This window comes from Polypterus senegalus, chromosome 12, assembly GCF_016835505.1.
Source record: "Polypterus senegalus isolate Bchr_013 chromosome 12, ASM1683550v1, whole genome shotgun sequence".
Taxonomy (NCBI): Eukaryota; Metazoa; Chordata; class Cladistia; order Polypteriformes; family Polypteridae; genus Polypterus; species Polypterus senegalus.
The window spans coordinates 51,370,375-51,393,969 of NC_053165.1; the positions used below are offsets into that span (position 1 = coordinate 51,370,375).

The 23,595-nt window shown below is 37.7% G+C and overlaps 1 protein-coding gene across 1 annotated transcript in view; it reads left to right on the plus strand.

Moving 5' to 3' along the window:
* LOC120540413 (store-operated calcium entry regulator STIMATE-like) overlaps positions 1–23,595 on the plus strand; it is a 46,653-nt gene that overhangs the window by 14,381 nt on the left and 8,677 nt on the right. The window contains exons 3-8 of the mRNA XM_039771146.1: positions 6,686–6,781; positions 6,990–7,111; positions 14,695–14,807; positions 15,108–15,185; positions 15,285–15,434; positions 21,284–21,394. Coding sequence (XP_039627080.1) covers positions 6,686–6,781; positions 6,990–7,111; positions 14,695–14,807; positions 15,108–15,185; positions 15,285–15,434; positions 21,284–21,394 — 670 coding nt within the window. The remainder of the gene's footprint in view (positions 1–6,685; positions 6,782–6,989; positions 7,112–14,694; positions 14,808–15,107; positions 15,186–15,284; positions 15,435–21,283; positions 21,395–23,595) is intronic.

The window sequence follows — 23,595 nt, forward strand, 5'->3', positions numbered from 1 at the left end:
TATCATTGACCTACTAAAGATGAAGTATGTAACATTGTGTTATTTTCAGAAATAGCCTTTTCATGTTTTTGGTTGGTTAGCTTTTATTATATTGCCATAAATGAAAGAAACTTTGTTCAGAGACAGAGAACACACTTTTTGTTCTCCCATATAGCAAGAAGAGACAATTAGTACAGTATGTCTCTTCCTTCCAGTTGACAAAAGATATTTGCTATTCATTTATATCTTATAAAAGGGAGCAGATTTTTGATTTGCCACATGCAGAAACTGATCAAAGAAAAAGCAGAGTAGCACACATTTGGAGCAACACCAGGTGAAATGGCTAGTTCTGTCAACCTGGGAGGTGCTGTCTTCACTTACATTGGGTGGACCCTTTGTCTCTTCCTGATAGCCAAAATTCACACGCATATGAAATGTAAATCTGGCTTCAACTGTGTTGAAGCTTTTCAGGTGCAATAAAAAGTAAAAATCCTTACAGAAGAAGGAGAAGTTGAACAGAATGTTTTTCCCAATGTCTCATTAATAAATTAATTAAATAATAACAAATTGTTGTGGTAAAAGCATGTCATTTGCCTCTCAGTGGCATGTAATTCACATGGAACATGCATTTAGAGAAGTGGGAGTAGCAGAGATATGAAAGAAAACATAAAGTATTGATCAGTGAAGCTTGACCTGCTCTGCTAAGCCTAGACTATAGAATGTTTGCTCTCTGGGTTTTATTTCTAAAGACCTGAAGGGTTAGATGTGCTGAAAGGTAAGTTTCTAACAGAGTAGTAGAATTCATTAACTTTGTTAAAGCGATAATTCATGGTTTTCCTCCTGTAGGAAAATAAGTTTGATGAAAGCACTTTGGTAGCACTTTTTTAGATTACTGTTTATAAGATCTTCTGTTTACTTGGAATTTGCCTACGAATACATGATTTTGCATTTTGTTCATCATGCAATACTACTTTGTGTGAGCCCTGTCATCTTCAATTTGTAATTGTATGCACAACTACATAAGCAAACTCCATAAGAAAAAATATTACCAAAGATTTATTACAGTCTGATTGAGCAGATTTATAACTGCATCTCCTCATCACTATAATCCAACATTAGATACATTTACACTGGAAGACCAGCTGAGGATCAAGTGCAGCCTGGTAGTATTTGATCCGGACAGGATAGTAATTTAAGTTGTGCCTCCAGATCAAAATGTTCCTTGTGTTTATTCTTTTTTATATGATCTGCACTGTATAGCCATATCTGCAGACTGTTGCAAACAACATAAACATGTTAGTTTAAACCAACTTAGAGTGTGGTTTTAACAAAGATAATATCTTAAATCATAATTGTTATTTCACTTAAATCATTATAAAGTAAAATGTATATTTTCATCCATTCATCCACTCACTCGACCTGCTTAACCCAACCTTGAGCTGTGAGGACTCAAAGGCAGAACCTATAATTGGACAGGTCACCAGTTTATTGTAGTGTACGTTGCAGGTTAACCTAAATGGAATGTGTTTGGAATGTGAAAGGAAAAGTTGAGCACCTGGTAAAAGGCCCATGAAAACATGTAAACTTCTGACAGCTGGTTTGGAGTTCACATCTAATCTTTTGTCTCTGTGAAGCAGCAGCACTAAATATATTCCCTGTAGGGATGGTCCAATCAAGTTTTTTTTTCTAGGGCCGATACCAGCCACCGATTTCTTATTACCGAATTGGGTGATTCAGATACTGATTTTTTTTTTTCTTTTCTTTATCCCTTTAAAAAACTTTTTGCACTAAGTTCCTGCATAACCAGACACATAGAAACTTTAATAAAATATGTACAGAAAACATTTAACCATAACACACATGATATGAATGAAAATAAAATGCTTCTCATAATTATAAACTTTCATTATTTAATTGTTTCTGTAATTAAACAAAGCTTAATTAAAAAAAATAAAATAAAATACGAGAGGCAAGCACGCACCCTGGCAGATGGAACCCTGACATGTGTCTTGGCTGCTACAGTGTACTCTACGTGCTGTGTCTGCAAAACAGTGATTGCTGAGCTGCTTTCATGTTGGTTTCTCCAGATAGTCCTGTCCTCTTCAGATAGGTCTCAGCCACGTAAGGAGAGTGTTTCTCTTGGCTCAGGACCAAGGGACAAGTCAAGTCAAGTTGGGGACCATGCACTGGTACAATGCGTTGCCGCACCCACTACACAACAAAACAACTCGGAATCCCGGTTTGCAACCCCCCAGGCAGACACGTGGTCCAATCCCACCTACCGGAAATGACCCTCTATCTGCCGCAGCCAGGTGTTACGTGGGCGAACCCTTGGCCTGGTCCAGCCACTCAGGTCCCCAACAATGAGGATCTTATGAGCTGGATCACACTCGTGGAAACGCACCACAAGGCCATAGTGCCGTAACTGACGCCCCCTCATCCAGTCTCCGTCTCAGGTCACTGGATAGCGTCCATGTCTCACAACCAAATAGCAAGACAGGAAGGACCAAGACTCTAAAGACTTGGACCTTCACCCTTTTGCACACCCGCACACCCCTTTCCAGCGACCTCATGACCCCCCATGCTCTCCCAATCCATCTACTGACTTCATAGGAAGAGTCACCAGAGACATGAATGACTACAATAGACTACACTATTCTACAGCACACCAGTTGAAAAACACTTATGTAGAATATAATTGTCAAATCAATTTACTTTGATATGACTGTGTTGTATATACTATGCCAATTTGAGAATCAACACAAGATTTTTTTTATTTTTTGTTATTTTTGTAGGTGCTTAAAATACATTAGCCATGTTTTCTTTTTTTGCCTTTTTTGGATCTTGCCTTTTAGGAAGTAATTCAAGTTCAGGTTGTACTTGCTCAGTATTTTGTTAAAAGTTAAGGTTTCAGTTCATTGTTTAAGCTATGCCATTAAAATTTTTTCAATTCCTTTGTTTTGATTCTACATTATTTTTGTGAATCAGTGTGTATTTACTTCATTATTTAAGTACTTTATTTTTGTGATTACATTTTTTAATGTTAGATGCAGTTAATCCTGGTTAATTTTGTACAATTACGCAATTAATTAGTTAATTTTTTTAATCTGAAAAATGCAAGAAGTCCATTTCCCCAAATTGGAAAAACTTGCAAAAAAGTACCTGTGTATCCCTGCCTCAAGCAGACCCTTCTGAGAGGGCTTTCTGCACTGGAGGTAACCATGCTGCTCTGAAGCCATGATGCTGTGGTCTGTTTTTCCTCAGTAGAATTTTATAATTGTTTTATTTTTTCTGGTAACTTTCTGTAGTTTTGGACTGAACTTGAAATTAGTAATTTTCTTAAAAATGTGATAGGTTTGGGTTTGTTTTGTATCTTTGTGCAATATATGATGGAACTTGTTTACAAATGCTAGTTTTTCTTTCTGTTCAGTGTTTGACAGAACTTTAGATTTTTACACAATAATACATTACGTTAGATTATTGTTTCTTGCTTGCATGCTACACATTTCACCTTTCAGTAGAGCAATTTATGTTTATCCAGACTGAAATGTTCATGCTGTGTAATTCAGTTATGATTGGTATTTTATTTCCTTTGTATTCATATTATGATTACATTAAGGGTACTTGTATGTTTAAAATGCTCTTATTAGGGTAGTTTTGTTGGTCTTAGTGTAATTCATGTAGGCCACTTTGAAATGGTTTACTCATACTTGTACTGTTTGATCTCGGTAATACTTTGACTGGTGATTTTAATGTTTTTGTATTATTTTACTTCAGTTTGAAGTAAATAAGACTTGTTTTCCTTCACTACTGTTTCCATTAATCTCATTAGTAAGCTGCAATTAATATCCTATAATCCAGACAAAGCTAGAGCAATAAGACTTTTACAAACACATTTTTAAAGGATACAAAATATCGTTAAAGTCACAGAAAATATAGAGATACAGTTTTTTGCTAATATCGCACAACCCAACTTATGCATATGATGTAATTGTTTGAAAGAATTGTCAGCAGCATTAAAGGGGCCCTGCTTTCAGTTTGTATTTCAGTTGTTTAATTTAATTGCGGCTTAATTTTATCACAGCTGTGTCTTTAATGCAGCCAATATGTTTAGCACATAAATGAATTATTGCAATAATGATAAACATGCAGTTAATTGTTCAGCATTAGTTGTGTCTATTTTCTAACTGCACATCTGCAAACCTTTTTACAAATGTCTTTCATTCCAATTTAGTACAACATTGTGTCAGTATAACAGTATCTTTGTAGTTGGGCAGGAGGCATCATAGAAATTCAGACAAAGAAAAGATAGATGTTGAGCAGTCAGGGTAATTTTCAGAAGACTGCAGTCAAACACATTTTACATGACATTTATAGGGACAACTTTTGCATTTGGTTGTTATACTAATAGGTTAAGTGAATTTATGAGTGTCACCCAGTGGGTCAGTAGTGGGTACTGAACCTGTTGCTAAAAAGGCTGTTATCTTAGCTGATGCTCCACGCTGCCACCTGTAGGAAAGAGGGAATTGTTTCTTAAAGTTCATTCTGATTTTTTTTTAGACCAAAATTGCATGATGGACACACATCAGAAGCTTGATAAAGAGAAGGTGTGATATTGAGCTTAATGAAAGTTTGCTAAGATACTGTTAAGTGCAGAAAGACAGTGGAATATAGAGACAACTTGCATTAGATGATCTCATTTGTTACAAGGGTGTATATGGGATGTTTATCAATTGTGAAACTTGGTGCATTTTCTTGTGCTGTGTGACATTTTTAGACATTGCTCATAGTTTTGTAATATTCCCAGTGCTCTGAGGCTGCAACATGAGAAACACTTGATAAAGACTTGGACGTTTTTTGTTGTCACTCACCGTTTTTTTTTTTCAATATTTGCAGAAAAGTAGCAGTCTGGTAGAGGAATCTGAAAGTCACAGGCAGCTGGCATAATTGTGACTAGTAATGGTGACATGTTTGTTAGGAGTATGTCAAAACTCTGGTTGTTCGAGAAAATGCAAGAGTAAGCAGCTCATTTTTGTGCACTCCAGCCGAGTTCGTAATATGGTCATCTGGTCCTGCTTTGCTTCAGTCTCAGCTACTGAACTCTTGCTCCTTCTTGTTTGTTTAGTGTGTTTTGAGGGTGTCTTTTTATAGGCTGTTTTAGGCAGCTTCCCATTCCTGATACTGAGTCAGAAGTGCTCTCTGGCCTATTCAAAAATTTGATTAGTGTTTTGTACTCATTTCATAGTCTGTGCCTTTGTATTGTATTATCTCTAACAAATTTGGAATGCTCTTTAGTCTTCATTTTCACAGCTGTCATTCCGGTTCTCAATTACCCTTTAACTGTGGTATTTTCATGTAGAAAATGTGGCAGTTACTTTAATGATTCACCGGCGAAGGCCAATTGTTAGATAGTTCAGTCCTAGGCAATTGCTTATCACTTTGCCAAAAACTCAGAGCTTCAATAACACTGGGACTGAATGATTATGCAAGCAGCATGTTTACTTTTGTTTTTCCTCGTTTTTTTGTTTTTCCTTACATAAAGCAGTATCATTATGAGTTTCTCATTTACAGTTTCATTGTTTTCGAATAAAGTTATCTCCGTAATCAACATTCCAGAGCAGATTTTGTTATTTGGTAAAATTAGAGAATTGGTCAATGGTCTGAATACTTTTTGCCATGCACTGTAATATTGGGTAGCTATATGTTGATATTTAGGGATCACAGTGGCACCTCAGTGTTGCTTAGTGCTTTGGTCCAGGATGAAAATTTGTGTTTTTGTGTCTCCTAACTGAAGTTAACAAATGCTTTATGTACTGTACTGGTAAGCAGTTACACACCAGACTTAACTTTGCTGTTTGTTTATGGTGTTGTTAGATGCCATAGAGTTTCGAAACTTGCTTCATTCTGAGTTTTTATCTACCCTACAGTTCACTGACATAACTTTTTATTAAAAAAGCGTTCATATCTATTTGTTCTGGACACGAAATTGCTGCCTTGAACTCTTAAAAGTACAGTAATCTTGATGCAGTGGGTAACATGACTGTATATGTGTATTGTATTATTAGTATTGTCATATTTGCAAAACACAGTGAAGTTCTTTTTTGTATGTCTAACCAACATGCGACATGTTGCCACTGTCTGACACAGTGATTAGCAAGGATGCAATAAAATACATAGCTTAATTTTATCAAATGGAGAAAAAAAACCACCGTAGCTGGTTGATGTACTCCTTTACCCCGTTCATTTATGCAGCTCCTGAAACCTCATGGGAAAGAAAAACGGAGGAAAAACTGCAGTGAAGTTGCAAAGAATTTATCCATGTTGTTACAGTGAAGAGCTTTTTATGTCATGTTTCTTTATGATGAATGACATGCTAACTCTTCATCCATTCCGTTTAGAAACGTATTATTTGTGCAAAACACAGTGTAACCTTATTCAATAATAAACATTTTTGATAGTCTTTACATTGGCCTAATGTAGCTAAATAAGTGTGAGTAACATTTGTGATGATAATAGAATATCCCATTAAGCAAAAATAGTAAAGATTACATGACTTTAAAATGCATTCCTCTTATTTAGAAAAAAGATTAATCTAATAAACGTGTTGGTGGGAGGTGGGATGATTTTTTTCTTGAATCCCGAGTTCTCTAGTAGAACACAACTGCAGTGAGCAAAGATTGTTAAATGCCTCTCTTTTGCTTTTCAGGTTTCTGGACACGTCGAAACAAGCAATTGGAATGCTTTTCATACATTTCGCCAATGTTTACTTGTCGGAGCTGACAGAGGTGGATCCCTGTTCACTGTAAGTGAGCCAGCAGTGTACGGTCACAGTGTTCATACCTTCAAGTAGCGTTCTATAAACTGACTCTGTGCTGACATTTGTAGTGTGTTAAGATGAAAATGAATTTCATAATAAACTCTTGACTTTGAATGTTTGAGCAAATGTGTGCTACATCCTTAAGGGTTCTCTCAGTTTGTAGGAAAGATCCCAATTCATGTTTTACCCACAGGTACCTGATTAACTTCCTGCTAGATGCCTCGCTGGGGATGCTGCTCATCTATATAGGTGTGCGCCTGGTCAGCAGTGTAGTTGAGTGGCAGCGATGGGAGTCACTTCGTTTTGGAGAGTATGGTAAGGTGAAGTTTTAACCTCTCTGGATAGTTTGAAAGTGTTATATTAGCTGATGAGTAAAACAGTAACACAGCAGGAGTTTTTCTTCAGTTTTGTTTTTGGTTTAGTCAGTTATATTAATAAAATGTAGTTGTGTGAAATCCTAAAGGGGAATTATACAAAGAATATTAATTTCATCTATTCGGACCCAGTATAATTGCAGTAATGTCTGTATTCTTGGAAAGACATCAGCACCATTCTCAGTGGCTATGGGAATCCACCAGAGTGGTACTTTGTCTCCTATCCTGTTGGTGATTTTCATGTCAAGGCACAGCTAGGGTGTGCAAGGTGTCTATTTCGGTGGCCTAAGAATTATATGACTAACTTTTTCAGACAGTGTGGTCCTGTTGGGTTCAGTAGGCTATGAACTCCTACATGCATTGGGATAGTTTACCTACCAGGTATGAAGCGGGAGAGATGAGGATCAGAACCTCCAAATCTTAGGTTGTGGTCCTCAGTATGAAAAAGTTGAGCGGTCCTCTTTGACTGGGAGGTGAATTACTGCTGCAAATGGTGGAGTTTTAAATATCTTGGGGTCTTGTTCACAATTAAGTGGAAAAAGGATGGTGAGATCGACAGATTGGGGCAGCGAGCACAATTATGTGGTTAGGATGCAAATGAGTAGTGATGAAAAAAGAGCAGAGCCAAAATGCAAAGCTCTTGATTTAACAACTGATCTACATCCCTACCCTCATTTTGGTCATGAGCTTTGGGTAATGACTGAAAGGATGGCATTGCGGGTAAAAGCAGCCAAAATGAACTTTTTCTGCAGGGTGGCTGGGCTCTCACTTAGAGATGGGATGAGAAGCACAGACATCCAGGAGGCACTAGGATTATTACCACTGACCCTCTACATCTGTGGTGCCCAAAATGTCAATCGGCATCGGAAAGGTAGTGTAGGTAGATCGCGTTACATTCAAAAAAATTTTTTTTAAATGTTAGTCTGTCATATATCCTCCCTATGGCATTTGCCACTTGATTGACATACAGGGTAGCCAGTCTGAGATCTCTTCGAACACACTAGTCATCCCGCACGCACGATCAAACGCGCGAGCTACTGCAAAACTCCGGATATCCTAAGTGATCTAGTTAGCCTTCCAATTTATATCAACTAAAGAAAGGATAAAAAAAAAAAAATAATAATTGTTTATGGGCTAGATGAGGAATTGGAAGATGAATGTCACAATTAAAGTGCGTTTGTCTGATCTGTCAATCTATGGGATGTGGAAAGGCACTTTCAAAATGTTCATAAAAACTACAAAACTGACTTCCTTCCGAAAAGCGATCTGAGAAACAGAAAGGAGAGGGAACTGAAATCGCAGTTAATCGGACAGTTGTCATTTTTCACTCAGCTGAATTCAAAAACAAATATATCTAAAAGCAAAATAATAATAAAAGCAAAAGCATCAATATATATATATATATATATATATATATATATATATATATATATATATATAAAATAAAAATAAATTGTGGCGGTTGGCCTGGGCGCAGACATGTTGTAAAACACCACCACACGTTTATTTACAGTTCCTACTATTTACAATTCCCCAAGACTTCCCCCAAAGTCCAGGCCTCTCTCACACTTTGCCTTTCTCCTTCTTCGGGCCACCTCCACTCTCTCTTCTCCTGCTTCGTCCTCTCCTCACCCGACTCCAGCCTCGAATGAAGGAAGACGGCCCCTTTTATCCACACCCGGATGTGCTCCAGGTGATTCCCAGCAATCTCCTGCCAACACGCCCCAGTGTGGTGGAAGTGCCGGCTGTATCCCTGGAACCTGCTCCTCTTCCCCCCCCAGCACTTCCTGATGTGGCGGAAGTGCTGAGGTCCAGGGCTTCAAAGGCACGGGCCCCTACAGGGTTAAGCTCCAAAGCTCTGGTCCCCATAGCAACCAGGGTGGCTGCCCCCATATGGTCTGAGATGGGCGCACGCACCCAAATATACGGTATATATAAGCTTTTTAATGTAGGTAGATCATTTTGACCTGGTCATTTTAAAAGTAGCTCTCAAGCCAATAAAGTCTGGGCACCGCTGCTCTACATCAAGCAGAGTCAATTGAGGTGGTTCAGGCATCTAATACAGATGACTATGGGACACCTCCGTATGAAGGTTTTATGTATGACTAGCTGGGAGGAGACTGTGAAGAAGACCCAGGGCCCGCTAGCAGGGTTATACCGTATATCCCAGGTTGCCTGTGAAAGCCTTGGGATCACACGGTATTGAGTTGGCAAGTGTGCCTGGGGAAAGGGACATATGGGCCTCACTGTTATAAATGTTACCTGGACAACTCCATCCCAGGTAAGCAGTAAATGAATAAATGAATATCCACTTCGTTGTAAATATATAAGATAATGGTTTCTTAGGTAAGCAGTCATACGTACAAAATATTACAAAAAACGTATTGTCTGTAATCCTTTGTTTTATACCCTATTTGCAAGGAGAAATATAGAGAGGTGGATTTTTTTTCAAGGTTTTCCTGTTTTTAATATCATTCCAGAGCCTTTCATATTTTTTTTTTATTTACTATCATCTGTTCTGGGTAGGGTAAATAATTAGAAGTATAAAGACTCCAATCAGAAGGTCATAGTATTTACTTTAGTTTGTGCTTATTCATGATTTTTCCACTAGATGTCATTAGAGACACTTATACTTAGCAGAAACTAAACCATAGTCCGCCAAGTCAGCTTGACCATATACAGTATATATGTGTACGTGTGTATAATATGTGCTTTTATGAAAAAGAAAAAATGTGTATCATTATGAACAATATCTTAAAGCACATAAGTTAAACAATTCAGTACAACTTGCAGAGCTTTCTGCCCAAAGGTCTGAAAAGAAGTGAACTACGACCCTGCTGTCTTTAATCCAGCTAGGTAACCACAACTTCAGATTGTTAACAAGATAAGCTAAAGTAGGAACATGACAGAAAATATTGATGTGTCTTATAGGCTAACAACATATATTATTAAAGAATAAAAAATAACAATGTAGAAACATAAAAACAAGTACCGTTTTAAGTAAAATTCTTCTATCACATTCTATGCCACAATTTACCAACTTGTTGTAGACATTTTTGTCAGTTTAAATTTACCAACAGTTACCAAAAGCAATATTGTAGTTTTATAAAGGTTTATGAATAGAAATACATGATGAATGATGGATACAGAAGAAATAAACAATACAGACTTTCAGACTCTGTGCACTTTAACATAACATAAAAACTACTGATAGTACAATGCGTTATTTATTGTTTCTCCATTTAACTAAAAGGAAAAAGTTAAGCTCAATGCATACATATTTATTCATGACCTGTTTAAATTTTGTCAGGGAGAGTAATGGACTAGTTGGAGTGAGTTGCTTGGTATGTCACACTAGGTGACTAGAAATCGCGGCAGCACACCCTCCCTCTGACTCACTTAGATTATGTAAATGAAAATTATGACTGAAAGTTACTTTATTAAAATAAAAAAGGTTATATAATGTGACATGGTCATCAGAGAAGAATAATCTCTTCTTTATAAAAGTATGCATTTTCTAATTGGTTATTAAATTATGATTTCATGTTTAATTCATGCAAATCTTAAACAATTGCACAAAATGATGATATAAAAGTATTGTCAATCTATTGTTTATCAGTCGACCTGCTTTTAACTTTAGGCACAAAATTAACAAGGAAGTGATTTATACTTACTCATAAAATATCTAATAAAGAGCTGTTTTGGTAAACCCAAAAAGCATCTATATTACTTATGTATGTCATAACATTCCCCATTAATCTCTAAGATTCATTTTTGCCAACTCTGTCTTTACCCACATTGTTGTTTATTAGTTCACATGTCTGACTTTCTCCTGTAGAAGTTTTCAGTTGGGAGTTTAAAGTTACTACTTAAGTTAATAGGTACAGTGCTCATATTCTACAAACTTCTCTTCCTAAATGTGATATAATGATAACTGTGTTATCCATTCTATGAAATAAATGTAAGCTTTGATTACTATTACTGTATATTTTGTCATGGAGGTGTCACAGAGGTACACCACCTTGCCAATAATATCTCAAATTTGACCTTTTTTCTGTTTTCCACATTCAAGCACCACACCTCAAATCAACTTCAGGCCTTTTATCTGCTTGATTGATAAGACATAACGACGGACTTGAACACACCTGCCCATGAAATAGCCTTTGAGTCAATTGTCCAATTACTTTTGAGCCCCTGAAATGAAGGGATTGTGTTAAAAAATGCTTTAGTTGCCTCACATTTTTATGCAATCGTTTTTTTCACCCCACTGAATTAAAGCTGAAAGTCTGCACTTAAACTGCATCTCAGTTGTTTCATTTAAAATTCATTGTGGTAATGTACAGAACCAAAATTAGAAAAAAGTTGTCTCATGCACTGCTCAGGTTTTCCAGGAGTATTGATTTAACATCATTTTAGCAAAAAATCAATTTATTTTGCACATTATGAACTGAGCATAAGACTAGATGACTTGACAGTGCAAAAAAAATCAACACTGCTAAATCCACCATTACATGAAGAGTTTAATTCCTATTGACAGCAAATCAAACTACTTTCAAATTTCTATATTTAAATAAAAGGAAAGGAATAGTATATTGGTGAGCAGTAGTTGTATGCTGAGTTTTGTAATTTTAATTTTGTACCACATACTTGAATCTACTACTAATCATTAATTAATGAACAAGTATTGTGGAATATGAAGCAGTAAATATACAAAGGTGTGTGTTTCTGTTTTTTTTTTTTGTTATGCTATAGATGTATATACTAAACTGAGTTAAGAGCCACATACCATGTTTTTTATTTGCACAGAAGAGACTGTTAACTATTTGACAAGATTAAAAAAAAAAAATTTAGATGGCAGAAAAGAAAGAAATTTTAGGCTTTACTGAACATGTATTTGTCCTATTTCTTTCATACCTGACCCTAAAATATGACCAAAATTAGTAGCACAATAAGTCTGTTCTTGTGTTCTGTCTTTCTTGGTTCACTTGTAATAAGCTGAAATATTACTCTAGACCTCTCACATGAATGTAGTCCCCTTTTTCAGAAAGATTGTTTTAAACAGTGTTGCAGCATCCTGCTCTCTATACTTGACAGCGGGAATGTCATATTTCCAGAAACTGTATGCTAACTGTTGCATAAGCAGAAGAAGAGGAAGCAAATTTACTTTGGGCCCTTTTTAAAAGAGCTAAAAATAAACTGGAACCTTATTAACAGGTTTACTTCATCCCTTCTGGCATTTTGCTTTTGACTTTAGTCTCCCTTTTATGAGAGAGATTCTGTTCTGTGTAGTAATCATACACTTGTGGAACATGAGAGTAGAATCTGTTTATGGTCAAAGACATAAAAGTGATACAAGTTCTATTAATGAATTTGCTATATAGACATTTATGCCTCCTGGAAGACATAGTCAGTGGAATAGTCTGAACATAAATCAGTGACGTACTTGAAAGCTGCACCCTTGAAAACTTGCCTGCCCAAAGGAACCATCCAAGCATGATAAATATGTTATTTACAGAAAACTCTCCTTTAGTTGGGACTTAAATTGTTCTAATGTGTTCTATGAAACAATTTATCTGCATGAAGGAGCAGGACATCATATCCTACTATATTGACTGTAGCCTATCTTAGCTGCAATAGGGACAAATCGGGAGCTATCCAGGTTAGAAAGTCAGTCTCTTGTACTACCTACTGATGCTACATTCACATGAGACCAATTAAGAGTTGCCAGTGTACATAAGCTGAACATACTCGGATTGTATCTCAAACAGTCAGCAAAGCTAGATAAATAAATCTTACTAATTCAACAACAGCATTGTCTAGTATTGAGATTTTATTTTAAGTTCAGCATTTGACAGTGAGAACATGGCACAAAATTCAACAAGAATTGGCTTCCCCTTGGATCAGTTGCTGTTCTTTTCTTCTTTATTGTCCTTTTTATCAGTAAAATTTAATACCGATGATTGGTCTTTCTTCTATCTGAACAAAGAATGAACTGGATTAGTATTGAGGTTTGAGGAAGGTGGCAGATACCTATCCCAAAATAGGTACCAGCAGCCCTACCACCTGCATTTTAGAACGGGAAATCAACATGAACCTTAAGCATGTTTGGTCCTTGCCAGTAATTGGATGGAAGACCATCTAGGAAAAGTTTAGGTTTCTGCTGGATGAAGTGTTTGGAAAGCCAGCAGGAAGCCTTACCCTGTGAACTGTGTGTGGCTCCCAATGCCTCAGTACAGTGACAGGGACACTGTGCTGTTTTAAAAAAATATATATATATATATATATATATATATATATATATATATATATATATATATATATTTTTTTTTATATATATATATATATATATTAGTGCTGTCCTTCAGAGGAGATGTAAAATCGACATCCTGACACTCTGTGATTATAAAAGATCCCCAGGCAAAAGTAGGGTATACTTCTAAATTGTGCCCTGTCTCTAATTGGCTATCTCTCTCTCTCTCACCCCTTCACCACGTAATAGCTAATGCATGGTGAACATACTGTTGCAAAGATGGTTGTCATCACATCATCCAGGTGGATGCTGCATATTGGTGGTGGTTGAAATGGTTCCCCTGCTGTCTATGTAAAGTTCTTTGAGTGTCTAGAAAAGTGTTATCTAAATGTTAACATCTTTCATTGAGCATAAGACCATATGCAACCTAGATTGAGCTTGAGACAATCATAGTTCACACTTTAGCATATGCCTGATTTCATTTATACTGGGTCAGTGTAGAGATTCCAGTTAACTTAACACATGTTCATCGAAGTGGGAACTTTACACCTTTTAAAAGGTGTCTAGATGAGATGTTAGGGATATGTAGTATTCGAAAAATCAAGTTACCCTTTGGATTATAAAAAAACGGAATAAACATTAATTGTGCAAGTTAGCATTTTATTATAAATATAATCCAAGCATGGTTACATTGATTTTTGTTTATATTGTTTCCATTTTCTTTGTTTTTTATTTTTACTTTTTGTGTCCCTTACTTAGTATCTGAAACACTGTTAAAACCATTTGCCACAATGATCAGAGTTTATTGTGGAAATGCAGTACGTGTCATTTCGCTAGAAATACTTTGATGTATAAAGATTCACTTTGTTCATAACACTTATATAAAACAGTAATTAAAAAATCCCCTTTTAAAAGGTTTCGGCTTAGAAGATTTTTTAATAAGGGAAAACACCTGTAAATGGTGGTAGCACCCTACTTTTTGCAACAGTTTAAATGATTTGTAGAGTTTAATAAACTGAAGATCTCAGCTATGGCAATTTCTCTACTCTGCAAATGAGCAACATGAAATTCTTTTAGAATTTATAAGAAAAACTCCTGTAATATAAATGTTAGCTGTTAAAAAAAAGAAATCATACTGTAGAAAAGAGAAGTGTGGGGAGCAAGGGGATACAGCACAGCTGACTAGAAGAACTCTCTATCCCTTTTGCTGAGACACTATTCTTAATGTCCTTAGATGCCTTTCAGTTGTGGTTTGTGCTTTCTGTTTTCTTTAGGTGACCCATTGCAGTGCAGTGCCTGGGTGGGACAGTGTTCTCTTTATATCCTGATTATGATGTTTGAGAAAGTGATGATCATCCTTGTTCTCCTCATTCCTCAGTGGAAGAAGGTGAGTGTTTGGATTGCACAAAGCTACTCCCAACAGTGCTTCACTTACCAGTACATTTGTAGTTCATGCTGTTTGCCCTGAGAAAGTAAGGAGATGGCCACCTTTAATTTGCTAATTGTTTTTCATTGTTATCACTCCAGCCCTCATGCTTTTCTGTTTCACAGTTCAGTTGAGCTCATTTGTCTTTTCGACCCTAGCAATTGGGAAGAGTATTTGCTTCTTGGGGTGAGCAGTTGTAGGTGGGCGCTGGACCTGGACTTGAACTTCCTACTGCTTAGTAATTTCTGTTTGTATCTGCAGCTGGCACTCCTTAATCCCATTGAAAACCCACAGTTGGAGCTCGCCATTGTCATGCTCATTGTCCCCTTCTTTGTCAATGTAAGTTCACAGGATTTCAAAAGCTTTCCTTAGGCCTGCACTGAAAGCTTGGATTTTCGCTTGCCATTTACCCAACAGCTTTGTGTATTCTCATCGCAGGCCTTGATGTTCTGGGTGGTAGACAACTTTCTAATGAAGAAGGGCAAAACAAAAGCTAAACTTGAAGAAAAGGTGGGTGCAGATGACTCTCGAAATGGAAGTAAAGTCCGCTACCGCCGGGCACATTCCCATGAGGAGTCAGAGTCTGAGGTAAGTCTGCAGCTAGCTTATTATATATCAATACCTAAACACCCATTTTTAGGTGCGTTCACAAATAATGCACAAAGCACCCATTGCGCTTGCAATGTCTGTGTGTCTGTCCACATGAAACAATTAGGTCCTATGAACCAATTTTGTTGAAATGTGGCTCCCTTATTCTTCGATGAAATTTGTCAAGACAGTTCAATTTTCGTTGAGATTTCTTGAGCAGATTACACTTTTATAGTTTTAAAATGTCAAAATCTTCCACTGAAAACTATTGGCATATATTGTGTACTCTCTTAAAGTTGAGAAACGTTCTATGTGACTTTAATTATGAATTTGTTTACTGTTTCAGTTTTAATTTCTCAAGGGTTCACAAGGGTTACAACTTGTATATTTTGTACATTTCCCTCTTTTTTACCTCCAATAGCAGCTGTTAATAGCAAACAAATCCCAAGTACAAGTTAAAGAAATACAAGTAGACTGTGTGTGTAGGTGAGGGTGAGGGACTCACTGCCACTGACTCTTTACTCTTTTGCTGGTGTATGGACTCTTCTATTGGCAAAACCACCTAAGTGCACACGGAAACCTCTGCATGTGTCTCACTCCTCCTGACGCTTTAGGTTGTAACAGGTTAAATGATCTAACTACTTTGAAAGTATGAAATGCAAGCCAGGAAAACAATGCGTCATCTACAAATGAAGTACCCTGTGGCATGTAAGCCATTGTGTGAAGACTTCTCTTCTTTTTCTTTCGGCTGCTCCCATTAGGGATTGCCACAGCAGAACATCTTTTTCCATATTTTCCTGATCTCTGTATCTTGCTTTGTTACACACATCACCTGCATGTCCTCTCTCACCACATTCATATACCTTCTCATAGGCCTTCCTCTTACCTGGCAGCTCTATTCTTAGCATCATTTTCCCAATATACTCAGCATCTCTCATCTGGAAATGTCCAAACCAATGCAGTTTCACCTCTCTAGCTTTGTCTCCAAACCGTCCAACCTGAGCTGACCCTCTAATATACTCATTTCTAATCCTGTCTATCCTCATTACACCCTGTGCAAATCTTAACATCTTTAACTCTGCCACCTCTGATCCCCGTCTATCACAAATTACTCCTGGCACTCTTCTCCACCCATTCCACCCTGCCTGCACTCTTTCACCTCTCTTCCACAATCCCTGTTACTCTGTAAAGTTGACCCCAAGTATTTAAACTCCTCCACCTTCACCAACTCTACTCCTTGCATCCTCACCGTTCTACTGACCTCCCTCTCACTTACACACATGTATTCTGTCTTGTTCACACTGATCTTCATTCCTTTCATCTCTAGAGCATATGTTCACTTCTCCAAGGTCTTCTCAACCTGCTCCCTATTCTCACTACAGATCACAATGTCGTCAGCAAACATCATAATCCACAGGGATTCCTGTTAAATCAAGTCTGTCTATCTAACCTGTCCATCACCATTGCAAAAAAGAAAGAGCTCAGAGCTGATCCTTGATGTAATTCCACCTCCACAATGAATGCATCTGTCACCCTTACCGCAGACCTAATCACTGTCACACTTCCCTCGTACATATCCTGTACATCTCTTACATACTTCTCTGCCACTCCCGGCTTCCTCATGCAATACCACAACTCCTCTCGAGGCCCCCTGTCATATGCTTCCACCAGATCCACAAAGATGCAATGCAACTCCTTCTGGCCTTCTCTATGCTTCCTTATCAACACCTTCAGAGCAAACATTCGCATCTGTGGTGTTCTTTCCGGCGTGAAATCATACTGCAGCTCACTAATCATCACCTCACTTCTTAACCTAGCTTCCACTACTCTTTCCCATAACTTCCGTACTCAACAACAACATTTATTTATATAGCACATTTTCATACAAAAAATGTAGCTCAAAGTGCTTTACATAAAGAAGTATAAAAAAATAAAAGACAGTAAGAAATTAAAATAAGTTAACATAGAATGACAGTAAGGTCTGATGGCTAGGAAGGACAGAAAAAACAAAAAGAAAAAACTCTGGACGGCTGGAGAAAAAAAAATAAAATCTGCAAGGGTTCCAGACCATGACACCGCCCAGTCCCCTCTGGGCATTCTACCTCACATAAATGAAACAGTCATCTTTGTATTTAGGGTTCTCACGGAAGGATTTGATGATGATGTTCATGTAGACTTCTGGCTTTTAGTCCATCAATGTTGGAGCATCATGATGCTTTGAGTAGATGGTGTTGGCGCAGGCTGCCACCACAAAGAAACCGGAAAAAGAAACAGAAGAGAGAGTAGGGGTTAGTACAGATTTTAGAGCCACCATGAATAGTTATTATAACGAACATACAGAGTGTCAGGATTAAGTTAAAGTGAAGTTAGGAGAAGGCCATGTTAAAGTAATGTGTTTTCAGCAGTTTTTTCTTTTTCAAACAAAGTAATGTGTTTTCAGCAGTTTTTTCTTTTTCTTCTTTTAAGTTTTGCTTTTGGAATTCTAAGGAGACACTCATTTGAGAATCTAAGGTTACGATTTGGAATATAAGGTGTCAGACATTCCAATATATAAGATGGAGTGAGATTATTTAAGGCTTTATAAACCATAAGCAGAATTTTAATGTCAATTCTGAAAGACACAGGTAACCAGTGTAGTGACATTAAAACTGGAGAAATGTGTTCGGATTTTCTTTTCCTAGTTAGGATTCCAGCAGCTGCATTCTGCACTTGTTGCAAACGATTTATGTCTTTTTTGGGTAGTCCTGAGAGGAATGCGTTACATTAATCTAGTTGACTAAAAACAAAAGCGTCAACTAATTTCTCAGCATCTTTCAATGATATAAGACGTCTAACTTTTGCTATATAGACTCTTGTCTACTTTCTGTATCTCTCTGACTATCCCACTTCTTCTTCGCCAACCTCTTCCTCTATATACTCTCCAGTACTTCCCCATTCCGCCACCAAGTTTCCTTTTCCTCCTTCCTCTGTCCAGATGTCACACCAAGCTCCCTTCTAGTCGTCACCCTTACTTTGTCTGTTATACTTGCCCAGCTGTCTGGTAACTCTTCACTGCCACCCAGTGCCTATCTTACCTCGTCTTTGAACTCAATCTTGCAGTCTTCCATTTTAAACTCCCACTATTTGATCTTTGGCTCTGTTCTCACTCTCCTCCTCTTCTTGATCTCTAACATCATCCTACAAACCACCATCCTATTCTGCCTTACTATACTTTCCCTGCCACCAATTTGCTGTCTCCTTCAGATTGACCCTCCTGCATAGGATATAATCTACCTGTGCGCATCTTTCTCCACTGCTTGTATTGCACCCAGTGTTCCTTCCTCTTCATAGAATATGTATTCACCACAGCCATGTACAGCCTTTTGGCAAACTCCACTATCATCTGACCTTCTTCATTCCTATCCTTGACATCATACCAACTCATCACTTGCTAATCCCCTCTGTTCTTTTCACCAACATGTCCATTGAAATCTGCTCCAATCACCACTTTCTGTCTCCTTTGGGTACACTGTCCATTACTTCATCCAGCTCACTCCAGAAATCTCTCAGAATTCTTATCCATTGCACACCTAACTTGTGGGGCATATGCACTAACAATATTCACCATCACACCTTCAATTTCCATCTTTATAATCATTACTCTGTCTGACACACTTTTCACCTCCAAAACACCCTTGAGATACTGTTCCTTTAGAATAACCACTACCCCATTTCTCCTCCCATCCACACAATGATAAAACAATTTGAATCCACTTCTGATCCACCTGCCGTTATTCCCCTTCCATTTAGTCTCTTGCACGCACAATATATCAACCTTCCTTCTCGCCATCATATCTGCTAACTTTCTCCCCTAACCAGTCATACTGCCAACATTCAAACTTGCTACCTTCAGTTCCATTCTCTTTACCTTCCTCCTCTCCTCCTGCATCTGGATACGTCTCCCCCTTCTTCTTCTCCTTCTTCGTTTAACAGTAGCCCAGTTTCCTCCAGCACCCTGTTGGCTAACAGTACCAGCGGGGTGGCCGTTGTTAACCCGGGCTCCAACCAATCTGGTATGGAAATTGGTATTGTTGGCCGCATATTGATCTGGCAAAATTTTACACCAGATGCCCTTCCTGACATAACCCTCCCCATTTATCCAGGCTTTGGACCGGCTCAAAGAAACACACTGGTTTGTGCATCCCCTGTGGCTGTGTTAAGACCGTGTGCAGACTAAATTAACATTTACTCTTTGTTGACCTTACACTAAAACAACCACACAGCGCTGTTATTTACAGATTATAATGATTAACGGTTTCACTGTCGCCATTATTTAGTTGGGTGATCACATGTCCCAGTGACAAGAACAATCCAGATTTTGAGCTGTGCAATCTGATAAATAACTGAAGAATATCAAAATGTTTCAGGTTTAACACACTGCCCATCTAGTTAAATGTTTACCTGCCAAAACAAATATCCCCACAATATATTTAGAACAGTGTGTACGAAACCAGACCCCATTCGATTTAATGTGCATGTATTGGCATAGTTAAATCTCCAACGAGGAAAGCATGATTAACAACTCATATTAAATTTGAACAGCATTACAATGGTGACCAAGAAGCACACAAAACCAGATAGTACTGTTACTTATTTGTTTTTGCATCAAACACTGTGTGGAATCATATATGTTCATTTTTTTTCCGTGCTGTGATTCCTTGCTGATGATGAGATAAAGCAGGCATTAAACAAATGAGGATGGGCTTTATATGTTGGCATACATGCTACACAGGTATCCCAGTTTGTGACTTTGAAAAATCTGGCCATGCCAGATAATTTACTATCGGTGTACCACATTCACCTGATATCGATGTTGGTCAATTGCTGTGTTAAAGTTTGCCTTTGACTTCTGTTATTCATTAATATTTGTCAAAACAGAACAGCTTTCCAAGTCCAATTGGATGAAAATTGAGAATGTCTGGCCATTGTAAACAAAGAAGGAATTAATTACGAAGTTTGTTATGTCATGTCATATTATGTTAAATGGCAATTGTAAATTGTCATTGTGTGTGAATATGGAAGTGGATGTGGGTGTTTGTGTGCAAGAATGGTCTGTGTGATGGACTAGTCTTATCCACGTCTCTCTTCACCTTTTTGCTCTTTCCAGGTGAAATAGACTTTGGCCTCCTCAACCGTAAAATCGGTTGAGTATATTCTAGAACGTAGCTACTGAACTCAGTCCTTTGAAGTCTACAGAGCCTACTCAGTCCTTGATTGCACCTGAATGTTACACCATATGTACAGTTTCTAATTTGTTTAATTTTTATATCTTAAAATTGTGTGCAGCTGAAGGGAAGTGCTCTAACAGTTTCTCTTATGAGACTCTGGTTGAGCCCTTCTCGGTAATATTGGGCTTATGTTTTGTACCACATTTTTTGCTGACGTTTTCAGGTGATGGAATATACAGCCACAAGTGTTTGCTGCCAAGTGGGGATACCACTAATGGTAAATGTTTATACCTAATAAAGGAGGATTTTAGACTAATGTAAAGTAGCATATAACATGAACGGCATAAAGCTTTAAATATTAGTTGCATGAAGCAGGAAGTCTGGTTTTGTGGTTAAGGTTTTGGACTTCAAACCCTGAGGTTGTGGGTTCAGATTCCACTACTGACAGCACTGTGACCCTGAGCAAGTCACTTCACCTGCCTGTGCTCCAATGGGAAAACCAAAACGAAATGTAACCATATGTATCATAAATTTTGCAAGCCACCTTGAATGAAGGCATCAGACAAATAAATAAATGTCAATGCATAAAACTGGAAAAGAAATCTGTATTAATCATTCATTAATCACTTGTGCCTTCTCTAGATCCTGATTTCAGCAGATGATGAAATGGAGGACTCAGAAGGAGAAGAAGATAGAAGGCGACTCACAAGTCTGAAGAGTGTGAAGAAGAAAAAACATCGACTTGGTTTGCCCGTATGATATGCCCCCTACAGGCAGCTGAGTTCTTGTTTGAAGTCCACATGCTGGCCTTCAGTGGGGGGGACATGGGGGAGTCTCTTATACCTCCCCTGCCCCCTCCGTCTGCATCCTTGTGAAAACTTGTCACTTCTTGTGTTGTGGCAGATCTTAAAGGGAAGATGTATGGCAATCCTGTTGGATTTTTTCAAGGTTGAACAGGCAGAGTCCGCTCACAGGGAAGCTGGGGTGCTATGGCAGTCATGTTCAGAGGTGTTCTTGTTTGGTTGGAATCAGTTTAAGAGTTTCATTTGTTCTCTGAACTACAAAGGTCAATGTTTATAGACTTTTTTTAATTATTTTTTTTTTTTTTATTAATTAACAAAAATCCTGCTAGGACTGTGCAATTCGCTGTGCGTGTTGCTCTGTGGTCTGTATCAGTCAGTGAAAGTCTGTTTTGTTACTTGCTGCCACAGCTGTTCAGGGGTTTTTGTGGACTTGGGTTAATCATTGTTTTGAGACGGGTGTGAAGGAGGATGGCCACTACATGTGTTACCTTAACTTAAAATGATCAACTACAGCTTTTATTTTATTTTTATTACCCCTTTGTTAAATATTTAAGTTTTGTAATCTTTCAGGGAGTCTGTGGTCCAACAAAATTTATTTTTGACTTTTTACATAAATGTTTGAAACCGCCTTTGTAAGAGGAATTCATGGCATTTTTAAAGAAGCTTCACTGCAGCGTTTGCTCATGTGTTACATGTATACATTGGTTCAGATGCAGTAAGGAGATTGTTACATTTTTTCAGTTTACTATCCTCTTGCAGAGTTTTAAAGCCTCATGGGAAGCATATTGAGGTGTTAATTTAATCAGATGACCTGTGCTCTCCCTGGTTTACATACAGTAGCATATCCTAGAACGGTTAAATGATCAAAAAGACTATATGCCCAACACTATGGAGCCTGCATACAGTCATACATTCCCCTGGTTAGTTTCTAGAATTCATGACAGTTGCATGACTGGATTATTTGGCTCCTGGGAAATGTGCAATGCAGTCATATGACTTGAAGTATGGTTTTCCTCTTCCAGACAAATGGTTATGGGAGGACTTTTCGCACAACAGACTTGGAAATTTGAACATAAAATGGCCATTAAAGGTAGTGAGCAAGCAGCAGGTTTGGTCAACTTCTGGCCTATTTTGAGACTCTTTTTGTGTAAGTGTGACACTCTACAACACGCTGATGAAGAGATCATCAAGGAAAAATGCTGTATGTGGGGGAGGAAGAAGACAAGCCTTTTGTGTAAGCATATGGTTTTCTTTACTGACAAAATCATGACTTGATGCATCTTTGTGTACTTTACACATACATTTGACAACTGTCTGACTATATTATTAATCAGTAGACTTAAGATGGAGCGGGGAAATAAGGTTACATTTTAAAGACCATTCTCTCTCATGTAGCATGGCTTAAGGAAGCAGCAAAGTTTGTTTTTTGTTTTGATTTCTCTTAAAGAAAAGAAGAACAAAAATATATATTTTCAGGGTAGTAGTTTTACTGTGCTGGAGACAGAGTCAGGCAACCTTCTGAACTCCTTTAAAGTGTTTGGAGCACTGTGAATACGAGTTGGTGGGATCAGTTATTTTCAGTTTAATGGGTACTTCATAAGCTGCCCACTGCTCGCTTGAATTTTCCAAAACTGTAACAAAAACATTTTTAAAGCTTTTGCACTTTTGGAAGCAGTTGATCACACAAAGAATAATGTGCTTATCAGTTTGTTCTAAATAATGACTAATGTGGCTTAACGTTAAGCCAGAGCTTCTAACAATTACCAGTTGAGTGCTGCTTTCAGGATAATGGGACCATTTTGTATTTTGGAGACTGCTCTGAATTAGAGACAAAGCCACTAAAGCTATCCACTGCTTTGTGGCCTTCTCATGAGTGCTCCTATTTATATGGTATACATGCATTGTTTATGCGTTTACAATAAATATATAAAACTCTGACCTTCTACTAGTTTTTTTTTCCCTCCCTACACTCAAGGTTCGAGTTGGAAAAATAACATCAGTTTAATGCCGGCTAAGGAGGACATCATGGGTGTTGTGTTTTGCAGTGAAACTCTTCTTAGTTGTTTGAAATCTACTTAATGATTATATCAACACCCTCACATTAGCTGGAATTTGATCATTTTAAAAAGTGTAAATGTGGGGACAAATTTA